Source organism: Apodemus sylvaticus, chromosome 6, assembly GCF_947179515.1.
Source record: "Apodemus sylvaticus chromosome 6, mApoSyl1.1, whole genome shotgun sequence".
Classification (NCBI taxonomy): domain Eukaryota; kingdom Metazoa; phylum Chordata; class Mammalia; order Rodentia; family Muridae; genus Apodemus; species Apodemus sylvaticus.
Window position 1 is genome coordinate 23,673,433 of NC_067477.1, and position 22,408 is coordinate 23,695,840.

A 22,408-nucleotide genomic window follows, 5' to 3' on the forward strand; every position below is an offset into this window, starting at 1 on the left:
TCAAATGATAGGTCTTTTCTAGTAATCTTACTAATTTTTAATATTGTAGTTTGGAATAGTTTCTGAATCTGAATATTTTAAGTACTCCATTTGAAAGCCTACATATATACTTTTTTGAGACAGGTCCTCACTATATAACTCTGGCTGATCTGGAACTTGTTTGTTTGTAGATCTGTCTGGCCACCAGCTCAGAGATCTGCCTGCCTCTGCCTCTCCAATGCTGGGATTAAAGGCATATAATATCATGTCCAGTCTTATATACACAATTTAAGGAAATAGCTCTTTTTTGATTAGGGTACAGATTACTAACCTATTTCAGATTAATAATTGAGTCATAGTGATGTCAGTATGTTTTTATATTTAAAAAAATTTGTTCTTGCCTTTATATGTGAGAGTGGGTGTGTGGGCTCATGAATGCTGTGATATGTACGGAAGTCAGGACTGCTTTGGGAGGCTGCTCCTCTCCTTCCATTATGGGATTTGGGGACTGGGCTGCGAGCTCTTTTACCTTTGGAACCATCTTGCCATCCCTGCTGTATTATTTTAAAAACAAAAAAATTCTGATACTGTTTCATTTTAATCATGAATAATATTGCTGTTTTCATAGAGACAAATGTCTTCCTTTAAACCAGATTATTTTAGCTGAAATATTCTTATAGAGATTATTTTTAAAGTATACATTATTTTTATTTTTGAATTAAATTGTACAGGATTTGGAGTCTCGTAGATCATGCTTTAATAGCAAGGTGTAATATGGAAGAACCAATTCGATGTGCTGCTGTAAATGTAGATGGAATCCATCTTGCCCTTGGAATGAAGGATGGGTCGTTCACTGTCCTTAGAGTGAGGTATGCAATAGAGTAGAAGCAGAAACAGTGACTTCTTGTTTTGTAGCATGTTTAGTACTCATTGCTCTTAACCACCTCTTCTTTCTTTCCCTCTTCTTTTAAAGGTGCTCCAAGTTTTATTTTCATTAAATGAATATACTTATAAAAATAGTTTTGTTGGACAAAGAACTTTTATCTTGGGGCATTAAGAATGCTTAGCAAATGGGCTGGAGATATGGCTCAGTGACTGAGAGAGCTGCTGTGCTTGCAGAGGGACTGGGGTTTGGATCCCTTCTGTTTTCTGCATGCTCCTGCACAAATGTAGTACACAAAATCTCAAGCAAGCATACACACTTGAAAAAGAAATCTTAAAAAGAAGAGTGCTTCTCATCACAGTGCTGGCTAAGCTGTGAGCGACAGCCTGGGACCCTGACTCCAGCAGATAGAGTTGTTTTCAATCATGATCCTTTGTTAAGCATACCCGGGGCTTAGAGAAGTGGCTGAGCAGGGCGTTTGTTTCCATGTTTACATCTTTATGCTTTGACAAAATACCTATGTCCTTTTATTTGTATAATTAATAAATGCTTAAGGAATGTATTAAAAGGCTGGGCACAGTGGTACATGCCTTTCTTCCAAGCAGTCAGGAAACAGGCAGTCAAACTGCTACGTTCAAAGCAAGTCTGGCCTGCCTAATGAGTTCTAGGCCAGCCAAAGCTACATAAGGAGGTCATGTCTTAAACAAACAAACAAACAAACAAACAACAAAGAATCTGTTAAAGCTGTTGCTAGTTGATGTTGAATTACAAGTGGATACATTCATTCTCTCCTGGGCAGTCATTAAAAGCAGTGCTGAAGAGTCACAACATACTCACAAAGCAGTGGCTATGAAATCTTTATTCTCCAGCTCAGCAATCCTCTACTTAGTTGCCCAGGCCAGAAACGATTACTCATTTTTACTTTGCCTCTCTTGTTTAAGAGTCACTTCCACAGAAGCTGTCAAGTTAATCTCCTTCCCTCCAGCTCCACTGCCACACTCTTGTGTGGGCTTTTCCATCTCCTCACCTGACTGATGGGCTAGAGAGTGGAGCAGCCCTCCTTACCATCTTGTAGCCAAACCCCACGCTGTGATTGAGATCCATGTTGTTTTAGTGATTGAATCTGTACTTTGACAAATTCGTATGTATAGTGAAATCTGGTTACTCCCATTCCTACCCTATTTTAGCTTCCTCCCAACTCCACCAGCCCTTCTTCATCTCTGTACGTCTCTTTCCCACACTCATAGCATTTTGCTTCATTTTCTGATCAATGAGAGTAACCAGGGCCTTCTGTGTGACTATGAATTTGGAACTCTACTGGAGTCCTATGGGGCCATTAGTGGCTACATAACTGAAGACAGTTCCCTCTCTCCCTCTTGACATACATGTCAAGAGCCAGTAGTTATCAGGGTGGGTGGGGCCTTATGATCCCCTCCTCCATCTGTGAGTAACTGTAAGACCACTGATGCCTTTTCTCCTCCAGGATCCTGCACAGAACCCCTGGCATGGGAGAAGCTATAGCAGGGAAGAAATTTCTAGCTCACTTCCAGCTTTATTCTAGAGATTCCTTTTAAGTCTCATTGTTGGCTTTCATCTTTTTTCCAAAGGCTTTATGCTCCTTAGGCTAAAGTTTATAATCCTTGACATGGTGTGCAGTGTCTGTCTCTCTGATCTGTTTTTCTGTACCCTATACAAAATTTCTTTACAACTGGGCTTGATTGTACAGATTTGAAATCATAATTGTTAAGGAGGCTGAGGCAGGAGGATTCTGAATTGACAGTCTTCCCGGGTTTGAGTGACTATAATTAATAGTAGGGTGCTTGTCCAGCACATACAAGCCTCTAGATTTGACCCCTAGTGTGAAAACATAATGCTAGGTTTTTACAGGGGTATGGGTTGTAATTTTTCTCTTAAAATTGGTTTTTTTATATACTTTCATATCTGATTTAATACGTGTAGATGTCCAGTGCCGTTAAATTCATCTACTTTTTTGTGTCACTATCGTCTCTAAAACTTTTGATCTTTCTGTGTGGATTCAGCTGGACATAACTATAGCCATCTTGACTCAGAACTGACATATTGATCCAGTTTTACCTCAACTGGCATTTCCTGCATAGTCCCCAGCATATTATAAATAAAGCCTATGGAATTATTTAGAGCTTTCAACCAGACCTTGGCACTGGGAAGGTACCTGACTCATTGACATTGGCAAGATGAACTTGCTTGCATGATGTCATTTTGCCCCCATTTCTCACCCAGGTTGTGAGGATGAACTTTTGAGCTTGTTGAACACTTCTGTCAGTAGTTCCAAAATTGCACTCTGCAAACCTGGACTCTGCCTGCCTGCCTGCCTGCCTACCTACCTGCCTGCCTGCCTGCCTACCTGCCTACCTGCCTTCCTGCCTGCCCCCCCCCCCCCCCCCCCCCCCCGCTCCATCAACAGACAACACAGTCGTTGGGTATGGAATCTATCATCCTAAACTCATGAACTATTCTATGTTAGAAATCTTCTGGTGGCAGATTCTGGTGGATCCCACCACCAGATCTAACATTCCCCAGTCTGTTTTGCCTGCTTTCACTTCCCTTGCCATCTAAGAGGAAGCGCTCTCCTTCTGCATCCCCCTTCCTCTCTCAAACAGGGAAGACCTGCTTCCTCCTCACCCAGTGATTGATTTCTTGTCATCTTTATTATTCAATCAATTAGGGGAGAATTCTGCTACATTTCACCTTTTCTGTCCTATAAAAACAAAAACAACAAAAAAAAACCCAACTCTTCTCCCAGATATGATTGAGAAAAAAAATCATGACAAGTAAATTACATAGTATGAGGTACAAATGACATCCAGTCCAGCAATCTGTCAATTTAGATAAAGCACTCTACCATTTATCTGACTTGAAATGTTTACAGTTCCATACCTATTATGTCCTGGTTTAGCTTGTATACTATCTGAATACAATCCTCTCAAATCTATATCATCTTTCTCTATACTAAACAGCTTGGGTTAGCTATGAGACTAACAATCAGTCTTCAATCCCACCAGAATTCCGAGAGCAACATAAAATTTACCTGAAGATATAGGAAGACTAACACAGCTTCCAGAACTGAAACACATTGTAGAAACAACTGCCTACTATACAGTCCCCTGTATTTCAACATGTCAGAGAATAAAATTGTGGCTGCTTGGCCCAGGATCATCAACAGACCTTTGTAATGCAGAATTATGAAAGATTGATTATCCTGTCTTGGCAAAGATAATCAGTCAACTATCCCACATCATGTGTCCTTTTTCTGTACAGTAATTTGTCTGTAGCTGAATCTGCCTTTCCCTTTGCCTTCACTGTATCTTACTAGTTTATTGTCAGTGTCGTTTTCTTCTCCTCCCACTGATTTCTGTGTCCACAGTATGCTGTCCGTCATCCATCCCGAATCAACAGTACAGCGTCCACCATTCTTCAGACAGACCACTCACTACATGATTCCATACTTGTTTTTCCTGTGTCTTATTCCTGAAGAACCATCTTTCATCTTCCAGACTTCAACTGATGCCTCATGCCTTATGCCCACAGATTTACCCAGCAGTGGCTTCTTCCTGCTTTCAATCCATTCTTAGCCCTCATTTCAGTCTTTCTTACACTTTTGCACACTCCTTTTGAGCAATTAGCATATATTATCATAGTTGTTTTATATCTGTCTCTCATGATCAGTTCAAGTTTGATTCCTCGTTACTAAAGCCACATAAGTATTCACTGCTATTAAAAGAATTTGAAAGTTTTCTCTAACCTCCATTTAGAAAATTAAAAAAATCAGAAAACATGCTTCTGTTTCTGAGATTGCCAAACTGGAACATTGCAAATGACAGATGCACAGTCTGCATGGAGAGACAAGTGCCATGAGAAGTGGCCATCTCTCCACCTCTTGCCCATCTTCCCTGCATCTCCACCCTTCCTACTCCTCCTAGTTCTAAAAGCTGGAGAACTAAGTTGTGTTAAAGTTAAGTGTTCATCCATTTTTATGCCTGTTACCAATACCCATGCTATTTTGGAAATTCATTTTAAGGCATCCTAGAAAAAAATGGCTGAAGTCCGCTATTTTTTTTTTTTTAAATAAGTTGAACATGGTGGATGTATGCTTGTAATTCAAGTGCTTAGGAGGCAGAATCAGAAGGACTGGAAGTTTGAAGCCAGCCTGGGCTACATAATGAAACTTCCAAGAAAAGGGAACATTTGAAATAAAATTCACTAGTAGGGAAAAAAAGTGAATAAAACTAACCTAGTTGGTTATATAGTGACTTATATTGCCAGAGTGCTACATTCTTTCATACTTTGCTTATTTCTCAAATGTCATTTTGCACATTTCTCATTACAAAAATGCATTTGAAAAGTATGCTATTTAAGAATATTTCACAAATTGAGTATTTACAAAGACTTTTATCACTAAAAATATGGCTAAATCTTTTATTATATGAATACAGAAATTTAGCAAGGAGCTGTAGGGTTCTTAAAAATAAGGTTATTTTTGCACTGAAATTTAGCATTTTTCTCTTCTACTTTTACTTTTCAGTGCTGGGGTTCAAATCTATGGCTTCAGGCTGGGAAAGTACTCTGTCACCACATAATGCATCATCCATTTTTTTTCTATTTCTATTCAGCAAAATAATATTCCCAAGCAGATACTACTTACCTACTTACATGTATGTCACAGTTTGTACATACTTGATGGAGCCTCTGTGATTGGGGACATTTTAAAACAATTCTTTTGTGACTTTTGCTCAGATGGTCTTTTTTCTTTTTACAGGGACATGACTGAAGTTGTACATATTAAAGACAGGAAAGAAGCAATCCATGAGCTAAAATATTCACCAGATGGCACTTACCTTGCTGTCGGCTGCAATGACAGCTCGGTTGACATCTATGGAGTTGCTCAGCGTTACAAAAAGGTCGGTGAATGTGTCGGTTCCCTTAGCTTCATCACTCATTTGGACTGGTCTTCAGACAGTAGATACTTACAGACAAATGACGGCAGTGGAAAGCGACTTCTCTACAAGATGCCAGGTAAACTTTCCTAGCACATTGCAAATAGATCATAGACTTGTAATGGCTGTAGTATTTCAGTTTTCAGTAACAGTAATTTGTAAATTATATTTGATTATTTGTAGAGTAATCTGAGCTATTTCAGGTACTATGGTCTTTTCTATAAGACAGGTATCTTTAGAGTTCTTCCCCACCAGTATATTAAGGTATAATTGATCTCAAAATTCTATATGTTTAAAATATGCAATGTGATATTTTTTAAAATTCAAGATAGGGTCTCATTATGTTTTCTGGCTAGACTGAAACTGGCTATGTAGATCATGCTGTCCTCAAATTTAGTGCTGGGATTAAAGGCAAGTGCCACATGCCCAGCCTTTTATGATTTTTTAATGTACATATATTGAACATTATAAAGTGATTATCACAATCACACTGATTGGCATACCTGTCACCCAACACAGTTAATTTGAAGTAGAAACATTCAAGATCTTTCTTAGCAGATTTTAAATACACCATGAGTAATACAATATGAGTAATAACAGTTACTGTGCTGTACATTCAGAAAGGACAATCAGAACTCATCCTGCACGACTGGAACTTAGTGCCCTGGACAACATCTTCCCATCACAGTGCTCCTCCCAGCTCTTGAAAACCAGCAGTCCAAACCCTTCCTAATTAAGACTCCACTAATGTGGTGCTTCGTAAATTAGTCACTTTTATAAGAACTTATTTAATAAGACTTTTTGCATAAGACAGTCCATGTATTGTCCCCAAGCTTTTCATTGATGATTTATAATGAAGATTTACTGAGTCCTAAAGTCTTCTTACCAAGCGTGCGTGTATCACTGTCCACTGATCATTACTTTTTAGTCCCTTTTTAGTGTTACCCTGATTTGCCCCTTTGTTGGAGCATTTGTCCTTTCTTCCTTCCTTTTCTCCCTGCCTCTCTGTCCTCCCCTCTTTCCTTTCCACCATTCTTTCTCTCTCAAGCCTTCCCTCCCTTACCTTATCCCTCCTCCCTCCCTCCCCCCCCTTCCTTTCTTCCTTCCTTCTTTGGGTGATTATTGAACACAGTACAGAAAAGACCAAAGTCCATGCCATCAGTAGACATGCTGGATTCCTTCTCTGTTCCCACTTTTTCCTCTGTTGGAGCAGCGGCTGTCAGGGAGCATTTTTCTCCGTGTTGTCCTGAGGATGAGGGTCTTGAAGATGTCGGCCAGACTAGACATTGCAGAAGGGAGGGCCTCACTCACCCAGTGCAGCCTTAGCTTCCTCAGAGCCAAGACAGCCTTTGTTTTTCTTATAACTCACCCAGGTGTCCCTACTCTATATCATGAATGAGTTTCAGTTCTGTTTTCCATATGAATGAGGCTGCTGAATTGATAATTATGTTCAAACTCTCCTAATATTAGTAGCATTTACATTTTTTTAAAGTTAATCATTCCATTTGTTTACATCTCAAATGATATCCCACTTCCTGGTTACCCCTCCACCAACCCCCCCTCCCCCCTCCCCCCCTCCCCCCTCACCTTTGCTTGTTCTAATCCACACTTAAATGTATGTTCATGTATTTTTCCCTAACTTAGGTGTAAGGTATAAAAATTTATATTTGAGTGAAAAGAATCAAGTGAAGTAATTTCTTAACTGAAGACTCTTACTTTTAGGAGGAAAGGAAGTGACAAGCAAAGAAGAAATAAAAGGCATGCATTGGGCTTCCTGGACGTGCGTTGCAGGCCTTGAAGTCAATGGAATTTGGCCCAAGTATTCTGATATCAATGATATAAACTCAGTAGATGGAAATTATGTTGGCCAGGTTTTAGTTACTGCTGATGACTATGGAGTTGTAAAATTATTCAGATATCCATGTTTAAGAAAAGGTATCTTTTTTCTAATATCTTAACTAACCCTCTCATAAAAAATGTTATGTGTCTACCTCATCTAAATAAATTATACAAGTTAATATCTTAGAGTATATACTAACTGATGGAGGACTTTATTATGCCAATTCAAAAATTATTCTTGAATAAAATATAGCAGTAATAATTTATCATCTCACTTGTTAATAAAGGCACTGCACACATATTAAAATGCAACTCAGTAACAGTGTTTATGAGAACAATGGAAGTAGCTTGACCCAAGTATATAGTGAACTTGTCAACCTGAAGGACAGGGTTTTTACAGAAGCCCAAGCTAGCATTGATACTGTGCATCTGCACTGATAATGAATTCAAGATCCTGCAGCCTCTTCATATTGCCAGTTCCTCCCTGTAAAATGTCAGCTACTCCAAGGACATAAGTGATTCTCAGTCTGTGTGTAAAGGCTGGCTGTGCTTCTTTTAGCTAGTGAAGCCCCTGTTTCTAGTCTTCTACCATAGGACATGCGAACCACCAGGCATTCTACAATGCTAGTCTTTAAAGACTCATCTGTATTGTTGCACGTACATTTTGGTTGGTTGTTTTTCAGTGCCATGAGAACACAAACTAATCATACAGGAAGTGTTCATTACAGTTTGTGTATTTATTTTTCCATTAGTTGACATTTGAGTCATTTCTAATCTTTTGTTAACACATGCAAGTTTCTCAAAGAGGTATATAGCATGAAACTGTTGGATGAAAGAGAATATGGATGTTGAACATTATAAGAAAATGTCAGTTTGCTTTCTAAAATAGTTAGAACATGTCATCAAAACCCTTTGACTCACAGCCTCTTCGGCACGTGGCCTTACCAAACTTTCTTCTAATTTTGGCAAATATAGATACTGTAAATGGTCATATTTTGTGGCCTCATTAAAATCTCTCCCAATGAGACTGAGCTTTATTTTCAGATGTTTTCGGGGGAGGTTTATGTACTTCCTGTATCAAACACAGTTCTTTTTCCCATATATACAGGGAGGTTTATGTACTTCCTGTATCCAACACAGTTCTTTATCCCTTTTGTTGAGATATTTATGTATTTCAGTAGGTTTAAATAATTTATAATATTTATAAGTTGCAACTATCATCTTTCAATATGTAACCAGTCTTCTATCTTTTTCATTTTCATTTTACTCATGTAGCCCAGGCTAGTCTCAAACTTAGTATAGTTGAAAAGGCTAGACCTAAGTTCTGGATCTGCCAGTCTCTACCTCTTAAATATAGGGATTATAGGTGTGTACTACTGTGCTTGGCCTCCTTTTATTTTCTTAATGTCTTTTATCTACTAGCTCTTAATTTTTATACATCCAAATTTTTATTATTATTATTATTGTTCTTATTATTTTTTTACCTAATTACGCTACATTCCTCTCACTGCCCTCCTCTCAGTCACCCCCTCTCACAATCCCTCTCTCATCTAATCTCCTCTTTCCTGAGAGGGTGGGGGCCCCTCTGGTTATCCACCCAACACTAGCACTTTAGGTCTCCGTGAGGCTATGCACATCCTTTCCCACTGAAGCCAAACAAGGCAGCCCAGCTAGATGAACATCTCCCACATACAAGCAACAGCTTTCGGGACAGCCCCTGCTCCAGTTATTTGGGACCCACATGAAGCTGCACATCTGCTACATATGTGTGGGAAGGCCTAGGTTGCACCCATGTATGTTCTTTGATAACTACATCTTTTTATCTATTTGTGTGTGTGTGTGTGTGTGTGTGTGTATGTGTGTATACACATATAGGTGTGCATGTGCCATATGTTTTGATATATATATAGTGCTAATGGGGATCAAAGCCAGAGATTGACACAGGTAAATGCTGTGTCAGTAAATTATATATACCCCAGCCCATTTTAAGTCAATGTATTTTTGAGGTATTGTCTCACAAAAGTTGCTCAGGCAGGCCTCAAACTTGCGATTTTCCCACCTTAGCCTTCCTAGGAGCCAGGTGTGAACTAGCACGCCTATCACCTAACAGTTTGTTTTTTTGTTTGTTTGTTTGTTTCATCATTTTTTATTTAATTAAAATATAATTACATAATTTCCTCCTCTCTTTTCTCCCTCCCAAACCTCTCATGACCCCCCCTTTTAAATTACATACACATATTTACAATGTATCTGAAAATAAATATATAAATGCAAAAAGACAGTTCAGTGTTGCTTTTTTGGGTTGTTTATTTGTTTTTGTTTGTTTTTCTGGCTGACCTCTTGGGATTGGATAAAATTTAATGTGTTCATCTCTGAGGAAGACTGATTCTCCCTCTCTCAGTAGTTTGTAATTGCCTGTAACTCTTCTAGGGGTGGGACCACATTCAATCACGCCCTCCACCCCACCATCCACTTTGGCATGCCATCTAATGTCATTGTTCAGGTCTTGTTTTAGCAGCCATTTTGTTGAGACTTCATGGGTGAATCTTTCCTATCATCTAGAAGATTCAGTCTCGCAGAAGACTTCCAGTGTTCTTACAGTTCTTTTATAACATTCCCCAAGCCTTAGGTGTAAGGAATGTGTTGTAGATGTATCAGTTGGGCTCCCCACATTTTGATGCAATAAAGAATCATTGATGAGGATTAAGAGGTACACTTCTCTGTGGGTGTGAGGATAAGTAATTAGATGTCAGTTGGGAGGCTAGCTGAGGGAAGTGGCAATAGTAGGTTCTCCCTCAGATCTGTGGCCTCAGTAGCCATGGGTGTTTGGGAAGGTTTTCAGTACTAGTCATGATTCCTGTCCTGCTGAGCAGGCCTTGAGTCCAGTTATACAGCTGTTGGTTACCACCAAAATATGTGTCACGATTACACCTGTAGGGATTATCTTCCTGTGGTTATCATTGCTGTAGTTCCCAGATGTTGCAGCTGGTAGGACTGTTGAGCTTGCTTCCCTTGGCAATGTGTATAGCACCTCCTGGTATTATTAAAGCTAATCATCAGGAGGTGGCTTTTGGGTCACATCTAAATATTCTTCCAGGTCCTGTATCCAAAGTACATAATGTCTTCAGCAATAGGAACTTATACCTCACAGTTTTTGTAGTTCCTACTAAACTATATTATAAAATAAGTAAAGGAAATATTTGTACCCCTCAGTTCATTCATTTGTTCTTTTAACTGATTTTAAGATCATTTTCCCATCTGTTCATACTCAGTGTTGTGATGTTGTAACAGTTTGGATAAAATAGTTGTTTAAGGTGGTTTGTGTGTGTGTGTGTGTATATATATTGCCTTTTATCAATTTAAAGATATACTTTTGTTACAGGGGCCAAGTTTAGAAAATACATTGGCCATTCAGCTCATGTAACTAATGTCAGATGGTCACATGATTATCAGTGGGTTATTTCTATTGGTGGAGCAGATCACTCTGTCTTTCAGTGGAAATTTATTCCTGAAAGAAAATTAAAAGATGCTCTTCACATAGCACCCCAAGGTAAGCGTAAACAGCTTCCCCATCCACAGCTCCAAACTAGCAATTTTACCGTTGAAGCTTCTTACCAGCAGAAAATTCCTGTTAGAATAGTTGTATATCTTTAAAGTTGGGTGTCGTGGAGTATGCTATACAAAGAATTTGGGTGGACATTTAATTTGTCAAATGAGTGAAATAATTCTGCTAGTAAAGCCAACAGTGTTTCATCTTGGAGATATGGGTTCCCAGATTTTTATATGCTTTAAAAATCAAGAAAATATCCATTCATCTGTTGTATGTAGTATTTTTATCTGTTTTTCATGTTGATTATAAGTTTTATTCAATTATATCTGTACAGACACTTAAATTAGTGTAGCATCCATTGGGGAGGCAGTGGGAGAGATTTAAAGGAGTTATTGAGTTTCAGTGTTTGGATGGTTAGATAATCTGTAGTACAGTTTACTGGCATCAGTGTCACTTGAAAAGGTCATTTCATTTAACTGTTTTATGGCTTGTTTCCTTATCATGCTGACAGAGTCATCTCTTAATAATTAATTTTACACTTTTGTTTTGAAAGTAAATCTTTTAAACAAATGACATTTTGTTTTTTAAATATTTACAGAAAGTCTGGCTGAGTCTAACAGTGATGAATCAGATTCAGATTTGTCTGATGTTCCAGAACTAGATTCTGAGATTGAGCAAGAGACACAGCTTACTTACCACCGGCAGGTAATGTCCTATTAACCTATGATGTTGCTCCCAAAGTACAGTTTCTTCATCTTGATTTCTGCTACTTTTATCTACTGTGAATTTTTATGACTTTAATTTCTCCAATAATGGATCGCTCTTTCAGTTTCCCCCTTTGAACAACATAGCACACTTACATAAAATGTTCTTTTATATTAAATTCTTGATGTACTAAGTAAGCCTATATTCTGTTTGCCTGTGTAATTTTGTCACAGGAGACTACCACATTCCTCTTTAATGTTTCCTTATGACTCATAAGAAAGCTCTCGGAGCACTAAATTCCAAGTGTTCTTTTATCATCATATGAAAGTTATATCAAGTATATGAGTATCTTTATTAGTATTTACATTAATCATATTTCTACATATATATTTAAGGTTTACAAAGAAGATCTACCTCAACTTAAAGAACAGTGCAAAGAGAAACAGAAAAGTGCTACTTCTAAACGAAGAGAACGTGCTCCAGGAAATAGTATTCGATTACACTTTATTCATGGGTATAGACTACTATATTTCATCTGTGTGTTTGAATTTGAGTTTGCACTTAATACCCTTTGCTGAGGGTTTAGGATTCTGTTTAGCCCATTGTTAGTAGTTTCTGGAGTCCCTTAGAGAACATTAGGTATAGGCCTCACATTTCAACTCCCCAGCCACTTGTTCCTATTCTCAGCAAGTACATACTTTCTCACCAGATTGGTGATCCTTTCTAAGAATTTGAAAAGAAGTTATTTATGAAAAGTATTTCTAGGGCTAGAGAGATGGCTTAGTGGTTAGGAAGGTTTGCTGCTCTTCCATGGGATCAAATTTCCATGATAAAACCTACCTACATCAGGTGGCCTCCAAAAGCACCTACACACATATGACACACACACACACACACACAAGTAAAACAAATCTTATAAATAGATGGTATGTTTGTTCCATTGTGTTGTGTGAATTGGACTTCTTTAAAGCACAATGTAAGATTGTCATTGATGGGATTGTATTAATCATTTGAAGATTTGTATATTCTAATTGCTTGCTTACGGTTACTGTTGGAACATGTATTACATAGCCACAGTTCAACAATACATAACAAAGTGCTGTTTGAAACCATCCTCTCTCTCTTCTTGCTCTCCCCCTCTGTCCTATGTGTCATTCCCTTCCCCTATAAATAATATTACTTCCAGAAATATCTGGATACAAATATATATTCTTTCTTTATGTGATTGTATATAAAAAGAAATGGTTTTTCTTTGTAGAATACAAATGTAATAGTGTTTTTGCAATTATTAGAATACCAGAGATGCCTTTTCTGGGCCTGATTTTTTTTTTCAACTCAATACCTTAGGCTAGATTTAGCTATCTGTAATCTGAGAAGCTCATAACAGTATGTGCATTCTAAGAAGCAGGTATTTATTAATTATTCAGTTTCTTTAAGAGTGAAAATTAAATGATCTGAATGATAACTACTTCTCTGTGTGTTAGATATTGATCAGATGAAAGATTAAAATGTGTTGTGCATGATTTGTTTTCTACATTAGTTACAGAGGTTATGACTGTCGAAGTAATCTTTTCTACACTCAAATTGGTGAAATTGTGTACCATGTGGCAGCAGTGGGTGTCATATATAATAGACAACAGAACACACAGCGTTTTTACTTGGGTCATGATGATGATATTCTGTGTTTGGCTATTCATCCTTTGAAAGACTATGTGGCAACAGGCCAGGTAAGTTCCCTTAAAAGACCATGTGACAATAAGTCAGATAGAAAACCTTTTCAAAAACTTATTTTGAGGTTTATTTTTTATTTTTATGTGTATAGATGTCTTCCCTGCATATATTTTGTGCACCGTGTACGTTCAGTATCCATGGAGGCTAGAAAAAGGTGTAAGATACCCTGGGACTAGAATTACAGACAGTTGTGAGCCACAGAATGGGTGCTGGGAATCAAACCTGGGTAATATGGCTGAACAGTCAGTGCTCTTAACTGGTTAGCCATTTCTCCAGCCCCTAAACCTGATTACTTTAGTTTGAGTTGCTAAAGCAATATAAGTAATTACTCAACAAAAAGCCCTGTGAAAACAGAATGACTATGTCTTATTTTTCAGTTGCAATACCAACCTACCAGGTTTGCAGTTGAATAGGTTCTGACAATTTGTAATGGATAACTCTTTATATGGGTATTCGTAAAGAAGGAGGCAAAATGTAGGTTCTTACTGTATTTACTGTATTTAAGAATTGTGCTAGCTTCTTTTTTTTATTTTTATTTTGTTTTGTTTTGGGTTTTTTTTTTTTTTTGGTGTTTTGGTTTTTTGAGACTGTTTCTCTGTATAGCCCTGGCTGTCCTGGAACTCATTCAGTAGACCAGGCTGGCCTCGAACTCAGAAATCCGCCTGCCTCTGCCTCCCAAGTGCTGGGATTAAAGGTGTGCACCACCACCGCCTGGCTTGTTCTACCTTCTTAATGTTTGTTTAGTTTACTTTTATCCCAACCTATGAAAATATTTAATATCCAAAGGGAAATATGACAAGCAACCGTGGAATGAAACCTTTAAAACTATGAGTCAAAATAAGTTGATTATCTCTGGTGTTTTGTCACAGTGATAGAACACAGACTAATGTGAGATGAGATGCCCCAGGCCTGCTTCTTTGGTGCTACATGCTATTAGCCAGGCTGAACCTGGTGTTTGAATCCAAGTACCTTTATTTATTCTGTGTCAAATTCTGTGCCTCTGTTTCCTCCTCTTTATAATAAGGATACAGTTGGTACCTAGCTTAAGGAATTATGATGGTTGTTAAATAAGCTAAACTTTGTAAGGGCTGTGGGACAGCATCTGTCAGGTAAATAATTTCTCAGTGAATGTTAGTCCCTAGCATACATCATCACTTCAGATGAGATGTTTGAAGTGATCATTACAGAACAGAAAATGTAGGTTATTGAATGCATAAAAAACTTAATTAGAGAGGCTTGGGATCCTTTGTGGATTTAATTATTGAAATGGAAAGAAAGTTGTTTCAGGCAAAAATGTAGGAAAAAGAGCCTGGGTATTTAAAGGGGGACTCTTGAAGGGTTATATTTAAATAATAACATGTCACAAAACAGTAATAAAAATGAAGGGAACTGGATGATTAGGCAGCAGTCATGCTGTAAAACTGTCAGAGGTAAAACTTAAGATCACTAGTAATGTTTAGATAGATTGGCTGGGTAAGTGCTGTTTCTATTATACCTTTATATTAAAAACTCTCAAAACTAATAGTAAATGTTATCTACCATTGTTTTTCAGGAGCTACTTTATATATAAATGATGATATATGTACCTTTATAGTTTATTACATTGTTCTAGAGCAATACTTGAGAATTGTAGAGTACTTGTATGTAAGTGAGCGTCACAAACCACATGATAGTCTCTTTTGCTATGGCAAAGCCATACATACATATTTGAGGGCCAAGTTAAAATGATGGGGTAAGGGGAAAGAGGGTGTGTTTGGAGTTTCTTCCAGTAGAGTGAATGTGTTCAAAAGTGTATTACACACATGTGAAAATGTTATGACCCCACAATTTTAGATAATATGCACCAATAAAAACAGTGAATTAATGATGTGAAAAGTTATTAATATCAGAGTGCTGTTGTCCACTTTGGTCTCATATCCATACTTAGTATTTTGACCCTTTCTGAATTTTTGATTATACCGGTATTCTAATCTAGAATAATCTTGATTGCTTCTCTTTATCTAAGACTTTCTGAATTCACAGCTCTATTATGTGTTTTCTGTTATATGAAGTCTTGAAAGCTGTTTTATTCTCATGTTGCCATATGTTCTTATTTGAAATGTCCTGTTTTTCTATGGTGTTTACAAGTTATCTAAATGTCATAATACTCAAAGCGCCCATCACAGTAACTCTGCCAACAGTAGGTTCTTAGTAATTACCTATTATCTTTTTCAATGAATTATAGAAGGAGAAGGAATCATATATAGCTCTATAATGTTTCTACAGACACTGTGCCTGGCTTTATTATTTGTTTTTGTTTTGTCCTGGGTATTCAACATAGGGCTGCATAATATATACTAAACATGTGCTTGTACCAGAAAGCCACAACCTCAACCCCCCATAATTAACATCTTCAGACTATTTTTAGTTAGCAAAGTAACAAATGCTAATAAGTTTGTGTCATTTTCCTTGGTTATCTCTTCATTCTGCTCTCATCTATCTCTTTTAGAATTTGAAGAAATGTTAATGAAAATACCCACGTTTATTATCTTTTTGTTTGATACATTTCTATGACAAAGATTATATAAGTATTTTATTTCCTTTTAACAGATATAAAAATAATTGTTTATAATGCCTTTTATAATTATATCTTTATCAGGTAGGTAGAGATCCCTCAATTCACGTTTGGGACACAGAAACCATTAAACCATTATCTATATTAAAGGGCTACCACCAGTATGGCATCTGTGCTGTTGAGTTCTCAGGTAAGACTATCTCAGTAAGATGATCAGAATACAGAGGGGGTATCATCTGTAAACCAGGGATACTAAGCTTGTCATTCAGCTATGGCTTCACAGTTTTTACCAAGTGTGCATACTATTGTAATCAAACATAGCAATGGAACTTGGTTTTCTGGCTTGTTTATAATTATAATGTAATGACTACAGCCATAAAGTCTTTTTAAACTATCCATGGTGCTGGAGAGATGGCTCAGTGGTCAAGAGCACTGACTGCTCTTCCAGAGGTCCTGAGTTCAATTCCCAGCAACAACATGGTGACTCACAACCATCTGTGATGGGATTTGATGCCATCTACTGGTGTGTCTAAGATATCTACAGTGTACTCATAGACATAAAATAAATAATTCTTTTAAAAACAATAAAATAAAATGTCCATGATAATATCAGCATATAAATGGTTTTCTGCAAAACTCCCAAAACTATCACAGGTGCTCCTGTAATATGTACTTTTCCTTTGAGTAAACCTTGATATTGATCTTTTATAGCTTCAAAATAAAGTTTGAAAATGGTGAGGATAAATAAGAATGCTTTTTAGGGGACTGGAGAGATGGCTCAGTGGTTAAGAGCACTGACTGCTCTTCCAGAGGCTCTGAGTTCAATTCCCAGCAACCACATGGTGGCTCACAACCATCTGTAATGGGATCTGATACCCTCTTCTGGTGTGTCTGAAGACAACGTACTCATATGCATAAAATAAGTCTTTTTTAAAAAAGGAATGATTTTAGGTGTCTATATTAAGTAGCAGTTTTAGTGGATCTTACAATTTCAGTTCATGCTGTCAGTTTAGCACCTGCAGATAAAAACTGCTGTGGATTGAGAGAAAATGTCATTATTGAAGATGTGTATGTCATGAATTAGTAGGTTTGCTGCCCTAACCAAAGTCAGTTATTCATAAATGGGACTTGGAGGAAAGCATATGTACACATGTATACTCAAGAGTACTAATGTCTGGAAGCAAGGGAAGGTAAAGCAGACTGCAGGGTCAACCATACAAACATCAGTATAGCACCGAGCCCCTGGCTGAGGTTTGCGAAAGTGAGGCAGAGTGGAAATGGTTCTCTCACACTGTGACCCTTACAACCTGTAGACACACGCACTTCTGTCACTGTCACAGTAGTCACTGGCTTCAATATTTAATATAGTCATTGCTTATTGTTTGCTAATAGTGGCAACTGAAACTTGGCCTTTACTGAAGGCAGCCATGTTAGTGACAGCATTTCCTTTGATAGACTTTAGTCACTGAGTTTTATGTCACAGTCACATTCTTAGAGTGAATTTAGTTGAAATAGACCCATTTTCCCTTCCTTTCTTGATTTTCTCATGTAATTAATACAGATTTCAGGTTTGTTTTAATTGACCTACTATTTATATTGATGGGGTATAGGGTGATTTATGTGTGTAGTGCCAGCAGTGGATGCCAGGACTTTACATAGACCAAACACATGCGCTGTCTTGAGCTGTCCCCCAAGCCCTAGTGCAATGTCCTAAATCAAGCGTATTAAGTAATACCGCATAGCATATTTAGGATAGCCATCATTTTATACATTTAGCATTCCCTCCTTCCTTCTTTCCATTCTACTGAATACATAAAGTATTCATAAAAAGTGATAATGATTCAGAAACCCATTGTAATGCCCAACTTGGAAGATGGCTCTGTGGATAAAATCACTTGCTTCGTGAGCCTGACAGCCTGAGTTCAGTCCTTGGAGCGCATATAAAGGTAGATGGAGAGAACTAACTTTATAGAGTGTCCTCTGACTTACACACATGCACACGCACACCCACTCACAAATTAAACCAGTATCCTCATTCTCTTCTAAATTCTGGTTCTTTTCATGGATGGATGTATATTGTCTAACATTTATCATTACTTTTAAAATTTTTCAGTATAGTGCTCTAGCATATAGCCTATTTTCTGCTGCTATAAATCCTTAAGGTGGATATTAATAGGCCATGCAGTGGTGGCATATGCCTTTAATCCCAGCACTTGGGAGGCAGAGGCAGTCAGATTGCTGAGTTTGAGGCCAGCCTGGTCTATAGAGTGAGTTCCAGGACAGCCAGGGCTACACAGAGAAACCCTGTCTCAAAAAAATAAAATAAAATAAAATAAAAAGGTGGGTACTAATAAAAACAGAGACCTGGTTAACTCACAGTTATGGAAACTAAATGTTCAAGTCAAGTGGCTCCATTGGTTCTGCTTCTGGTGAGTCTCTCCTTGGCTGTGTCCACTGTGACAGACAGCATCCTGGTGGAAGAAAGTGCAGATGGAAGAGAGACCATGGTGAGACAGGGAGCCAGAAATGTTTAAGGGTCTAACTTGTTTTTATTATAACAGCCATTAAAATAGAGCTAACTCTTCCCAAGAAAGCACATAACTTTATTTTAATTATTTATTAATATCCAAAATGCTTCCCATTCCCAGCACCACCCCCCCAGAGTCCCTCCTTCCATCCCCCTACCCCTTTTGCTCTGAGAAGGTGGTGCTCCCCCCTAGATATCCTCCACCCTGGTACATCAAGTCTCTGCAGGATTAGGTGCATCCTTTCCTACTACATCCAGACAAGGCAGCCCCGTTGGACAATGGATTCCACAATCAGGCTAGCTTTAGGGACAACCCCACCCCCTCCAGCATTATACCACTCATAGGGCAGAGCATCCAACACATTAATCCCCTCACACCAGGTCCATCTCTTAACTAATCTACCAGTCTACATCACACTGGGGGCCTAGCATTCAGCATGCAAAAAGAGACTTGGGGTGAATGTTCTATTCAAACGAGAGCATGTGGCTCTAGAAAAAACACTAGATGATTTTGACTTAATGAAATTAAATCAGAATCTCATCTTTTTGGTTGTCACAGCTGATGGGAAACGCCTGGCTTCAGTTGGAATAGATGACAGCCACACCATTGTGTTGTGGGACTGGAAGAAAGGGGAGAAACTTTCAGTGGCAAGGTAGGGAGTACACTGACCATGTTGGCAAAACACTAATGTTACCATGTTCTTCACTGTTTTGAAGTCAAGTTAGTATATGAGGGTTTTTTTGGTTTTTTTTTTTGTTTTTGTTTTTTGTTGGTTTTTTTTTGTAGTTACCATTAAATAAATATAATCAAACTAAGATTGGTTAAATAAATATAACCAAACTAAAGATACATTATTTTATTATTTCTTTGTAGGTTTAGCCCTTGTGAACCTGTTTTTTAATTTGCCTATAATAGGACATTGGAAATTACTATTTCAATCTTCCATTTTCAAAAAATGACTTCCATTAAAAGCTGTTATATACCAACTGGGAAGCATGGTTAAATGCTCACACATGTAATTGAAAAAAATACACAAATATGTGTGTGCTTTATGTATATATATTTTTCTAATATTTTCTTTATTTCTATGTTTTCTAAAATGAGCATGATTCATTTATAATAAAATATTAACTGCTTTGAAGGGGAAGTAGTTAACAGTGCCAGAGACTATATTTTAAGTTTGTTCTTTCCTCAAATTGAGATGTTAAAGTACTTAAAAATATGAATGCTTTTTATAGAGTGTAGATGATTTCCAAGGACACAATAGTTTCAAAGGAACTTTGAGAGTCTGGTAAGATGTTCAGTGGGCAGAGGCACCAAGTGTAACCTTAGTTTGGTCACCAGGACCTACAACGTGGTAGGAGAGAAATGATCACTGCAGGTTGTCCTTGACGTCTGATGCACAGAATGTGGCAGGAATGCTTCTCCCCTGAAATAAGTAAATGCAATAAAAGGATTATTGAAGGATGTTTTACATTGTAAGGAATGACTATTTCAAAAACATTAAACTCCTTCTTGTCACACATAGCATTCCCTGTTCACAAACCAGCAGGACTCATGGGTACTATCTGACTGAAGTTCTATTTTCACAGTTTCTACTGTCTGGAGAATCTGCTGCGCAAGTTAACATGTTTAAATAGTGGCAAATGTACAAAATGAATGATATCACAGCCTAAATGTCAGATACCAGCAGGAAACAATTATTCAGTAGGTAGAGGACTCCAGATAGGATGTGAGTTGTTCTGGGATGGATTATCTGTAGAGCTAAAACATTTTGGTTTGTTTCAGAGGCAGTAAAGATAAGATTTTTGTTGTGAAAATGAACCCCTATGTGCCTGATAAACTAATTACAGCTGGGATTAAACACATGAAATTTTGGCGTAGAGCAGGTAAGGAAATGTTTCTGTTTACTCCTTTGAAATTCTAGAAAGCAATTTAGGCAAGTACAGTGTGGTATGCCAGACTGAATCTTAGGATAGACAAGGAAAATTTTTAGAAAAAACTGAAATCTGAATGAGGCCTGAGGTTCAAATAAGGGCGCTGTGTAAATGATGTTGGTGTCTTAGTCTTGATAAAGGGATAGTGTTGTTAAGATGTTAGCATAAGGGAAACTGGATAGAGGACTGTGCAGAAACACTACACTATGTATTTGTTTGAAATAAGAGATTTAAAGAAGCTGGGCGAGGTGGCGCACGCCTGTAATCCCAGCACTTGGGAGGCAGAGACAGGTGGGTTTCTGAGTTCGAGGCCAGCCTGGTCTACAGAGTGAGTTCCAGGACAGCCTACATAGAGAAACCCTGTCTTAGAGAGAGAGAGAGAGAGAGAGAGAGAGAGATTGAGATTGATTTAAAGAAAGGAAATACTAGGCTGCTGGAGAGATAGCTCATGATTGAGAGCTCCTGTCTTCCAAGGACCCAAATTTAATTCCAGGCAGCCACATGGCCACTTGCTGGTGGGGATCTCGTGCCCTCTACTGGACCGTGTGGGCACTGCATGCATGAGGTGCATACAAGAGTTTGTGTATGTGCAAGAAAAAATAAAACAGAAACTTGTCACAGACTCCTGTCAACTAAAAAGAGAAGGAGGAAGAGGAAGAAGAAGGAGAAAATTAAGGAGGAGGAGGAGGAGGAGGAGGAAAAAAGAAAAAGAACTTGAGAAGTACATACTTTTAAAAAAATGTGCAGTTGAGTTGTGGCATGGCACCCACCTTAATCCCAGCACTCAGGAGGCAAAGGAAGGCAGATTTTTGGGAGTTCAAGGTCAGGCTGATCTATAAAGCTACAGGATAGCTAGGGCTATTACACGAAAAAACTCTGTCTTGAAAACACACACATTTCAATTTAGTAACAATTTTCCTTACGTTTTTATAGATATCTAATAGCCTTGAAACTGAATTATAAGTGGATAAATGTTAAGGTTTGTTGTATATTTTCAGTCTACCTCATTTTCAAAGATCAGATCCACAGAGTTCATTTTCATAAAGGAAGGCTACTGATTTGAGTTAATTTTATATTCTGCTACATTGCTAAGGTTATTTATCAGCTGTAAGAGTTCTTTGGTGGAATTTTGGGGGTCACTTATATATAATATCAAATCATGTGCAAATAGTTATACTTTGACTTCTTCTTCCTTTCCAATTTGTATTCCCTTGAGCTCCTTTGTTTTCTAATTGCTCTGACTAGAATTTCAAGTACTATATTGAATAAGTAGGGTAAACAACCTTGTCCCAGATTTTGGTGGGATTGCTTCAAGTTTCTCTCCATTTAATTTGATTTTGGCTGTTGCTTTACTATATATTGCTTTTATTATGTTTAGGTATATATATACCATGAATTTCTGATATCTCTAAGACTTTTAACATGAAGGGGTGCTGTATTTTGTGAAAGGCTTTTTCAGAATCTAATGAGATGATCAGGTGGCTTTTTCCTTGAGTTTGTTTATATAGTGTATTTCATTGATGGGTTTTTGTATATTGAACCATTCCTGTATCCCTGGGATGAAGCCTACTTGATCATGGTGAATGATGGTTTTAATATATTCTTGGATTCAAGAGACAACCTTATTGAGTATTTCTGCATCAATATTTATAAGGGAAATTGGTCTGATATTCTCTTTGTTGTGTCTTCTCTTGGTTTAGGTATCAGAGTAACTGTGACTTCATAGCAT

The 22,408-nt window shown here is 37.7% G+C and overlaps 1 protein-coding gene across 1 annotated transcript in view; it reads left to right on the plus strand.

Annotated features, from left to right (window-relative positions):
• Nucleotides 1-22,408, plus strand: part of Eml5 (EMAP like 5) — a 122,138-nt gene that overhangs the window by 30,219 nt on the left and 69,511 nt on the right. The window contains exons 8-17 of the mRNA XM_052185272.1: nucleotides 711-848; nucleotides 5,658-5,914; nucleotides 7,558-7,770; nucleotides 11,057-11,224; nucleotides 11,823-11,929; nucleotides 12,325-12,443; nucleotides 13,470-13,656; nucleotides 16,299-16,404; nucleotides 19,301-19,394; nucleotides 20,531-20,631. Of these exons, the coding sequence (XP_052041232.1) occupies nucleotides 711-848; nucleotides 5,658-5,914; nucleotides 7,558-7,770; nucleotides 11,057-11,224; nucleotides 11,823-11,929; nucleotides 12,325-12,443; nucleotides 13,470-13,656; nucleotides 16,299-16,404; nucleotides 19,301-19,394; nucleotides 20,531-20,631 (1,490 nt within the window). The remainder of the gene's footprint in view (nucleotides 1-710; nucleotides 849-5,657; nucleotides 5,915-7,557; nucleotides 7,771-11,056; nucleotides 11,225-11,822; nucleotides 11,930-12,324; nucleotides 12,444-13,469; nucleotides 13,657-16,298; nucleotides 16,405-19,300; nucleotides 19,395-20,530; nucleotides 20,632-22,408) is intronic.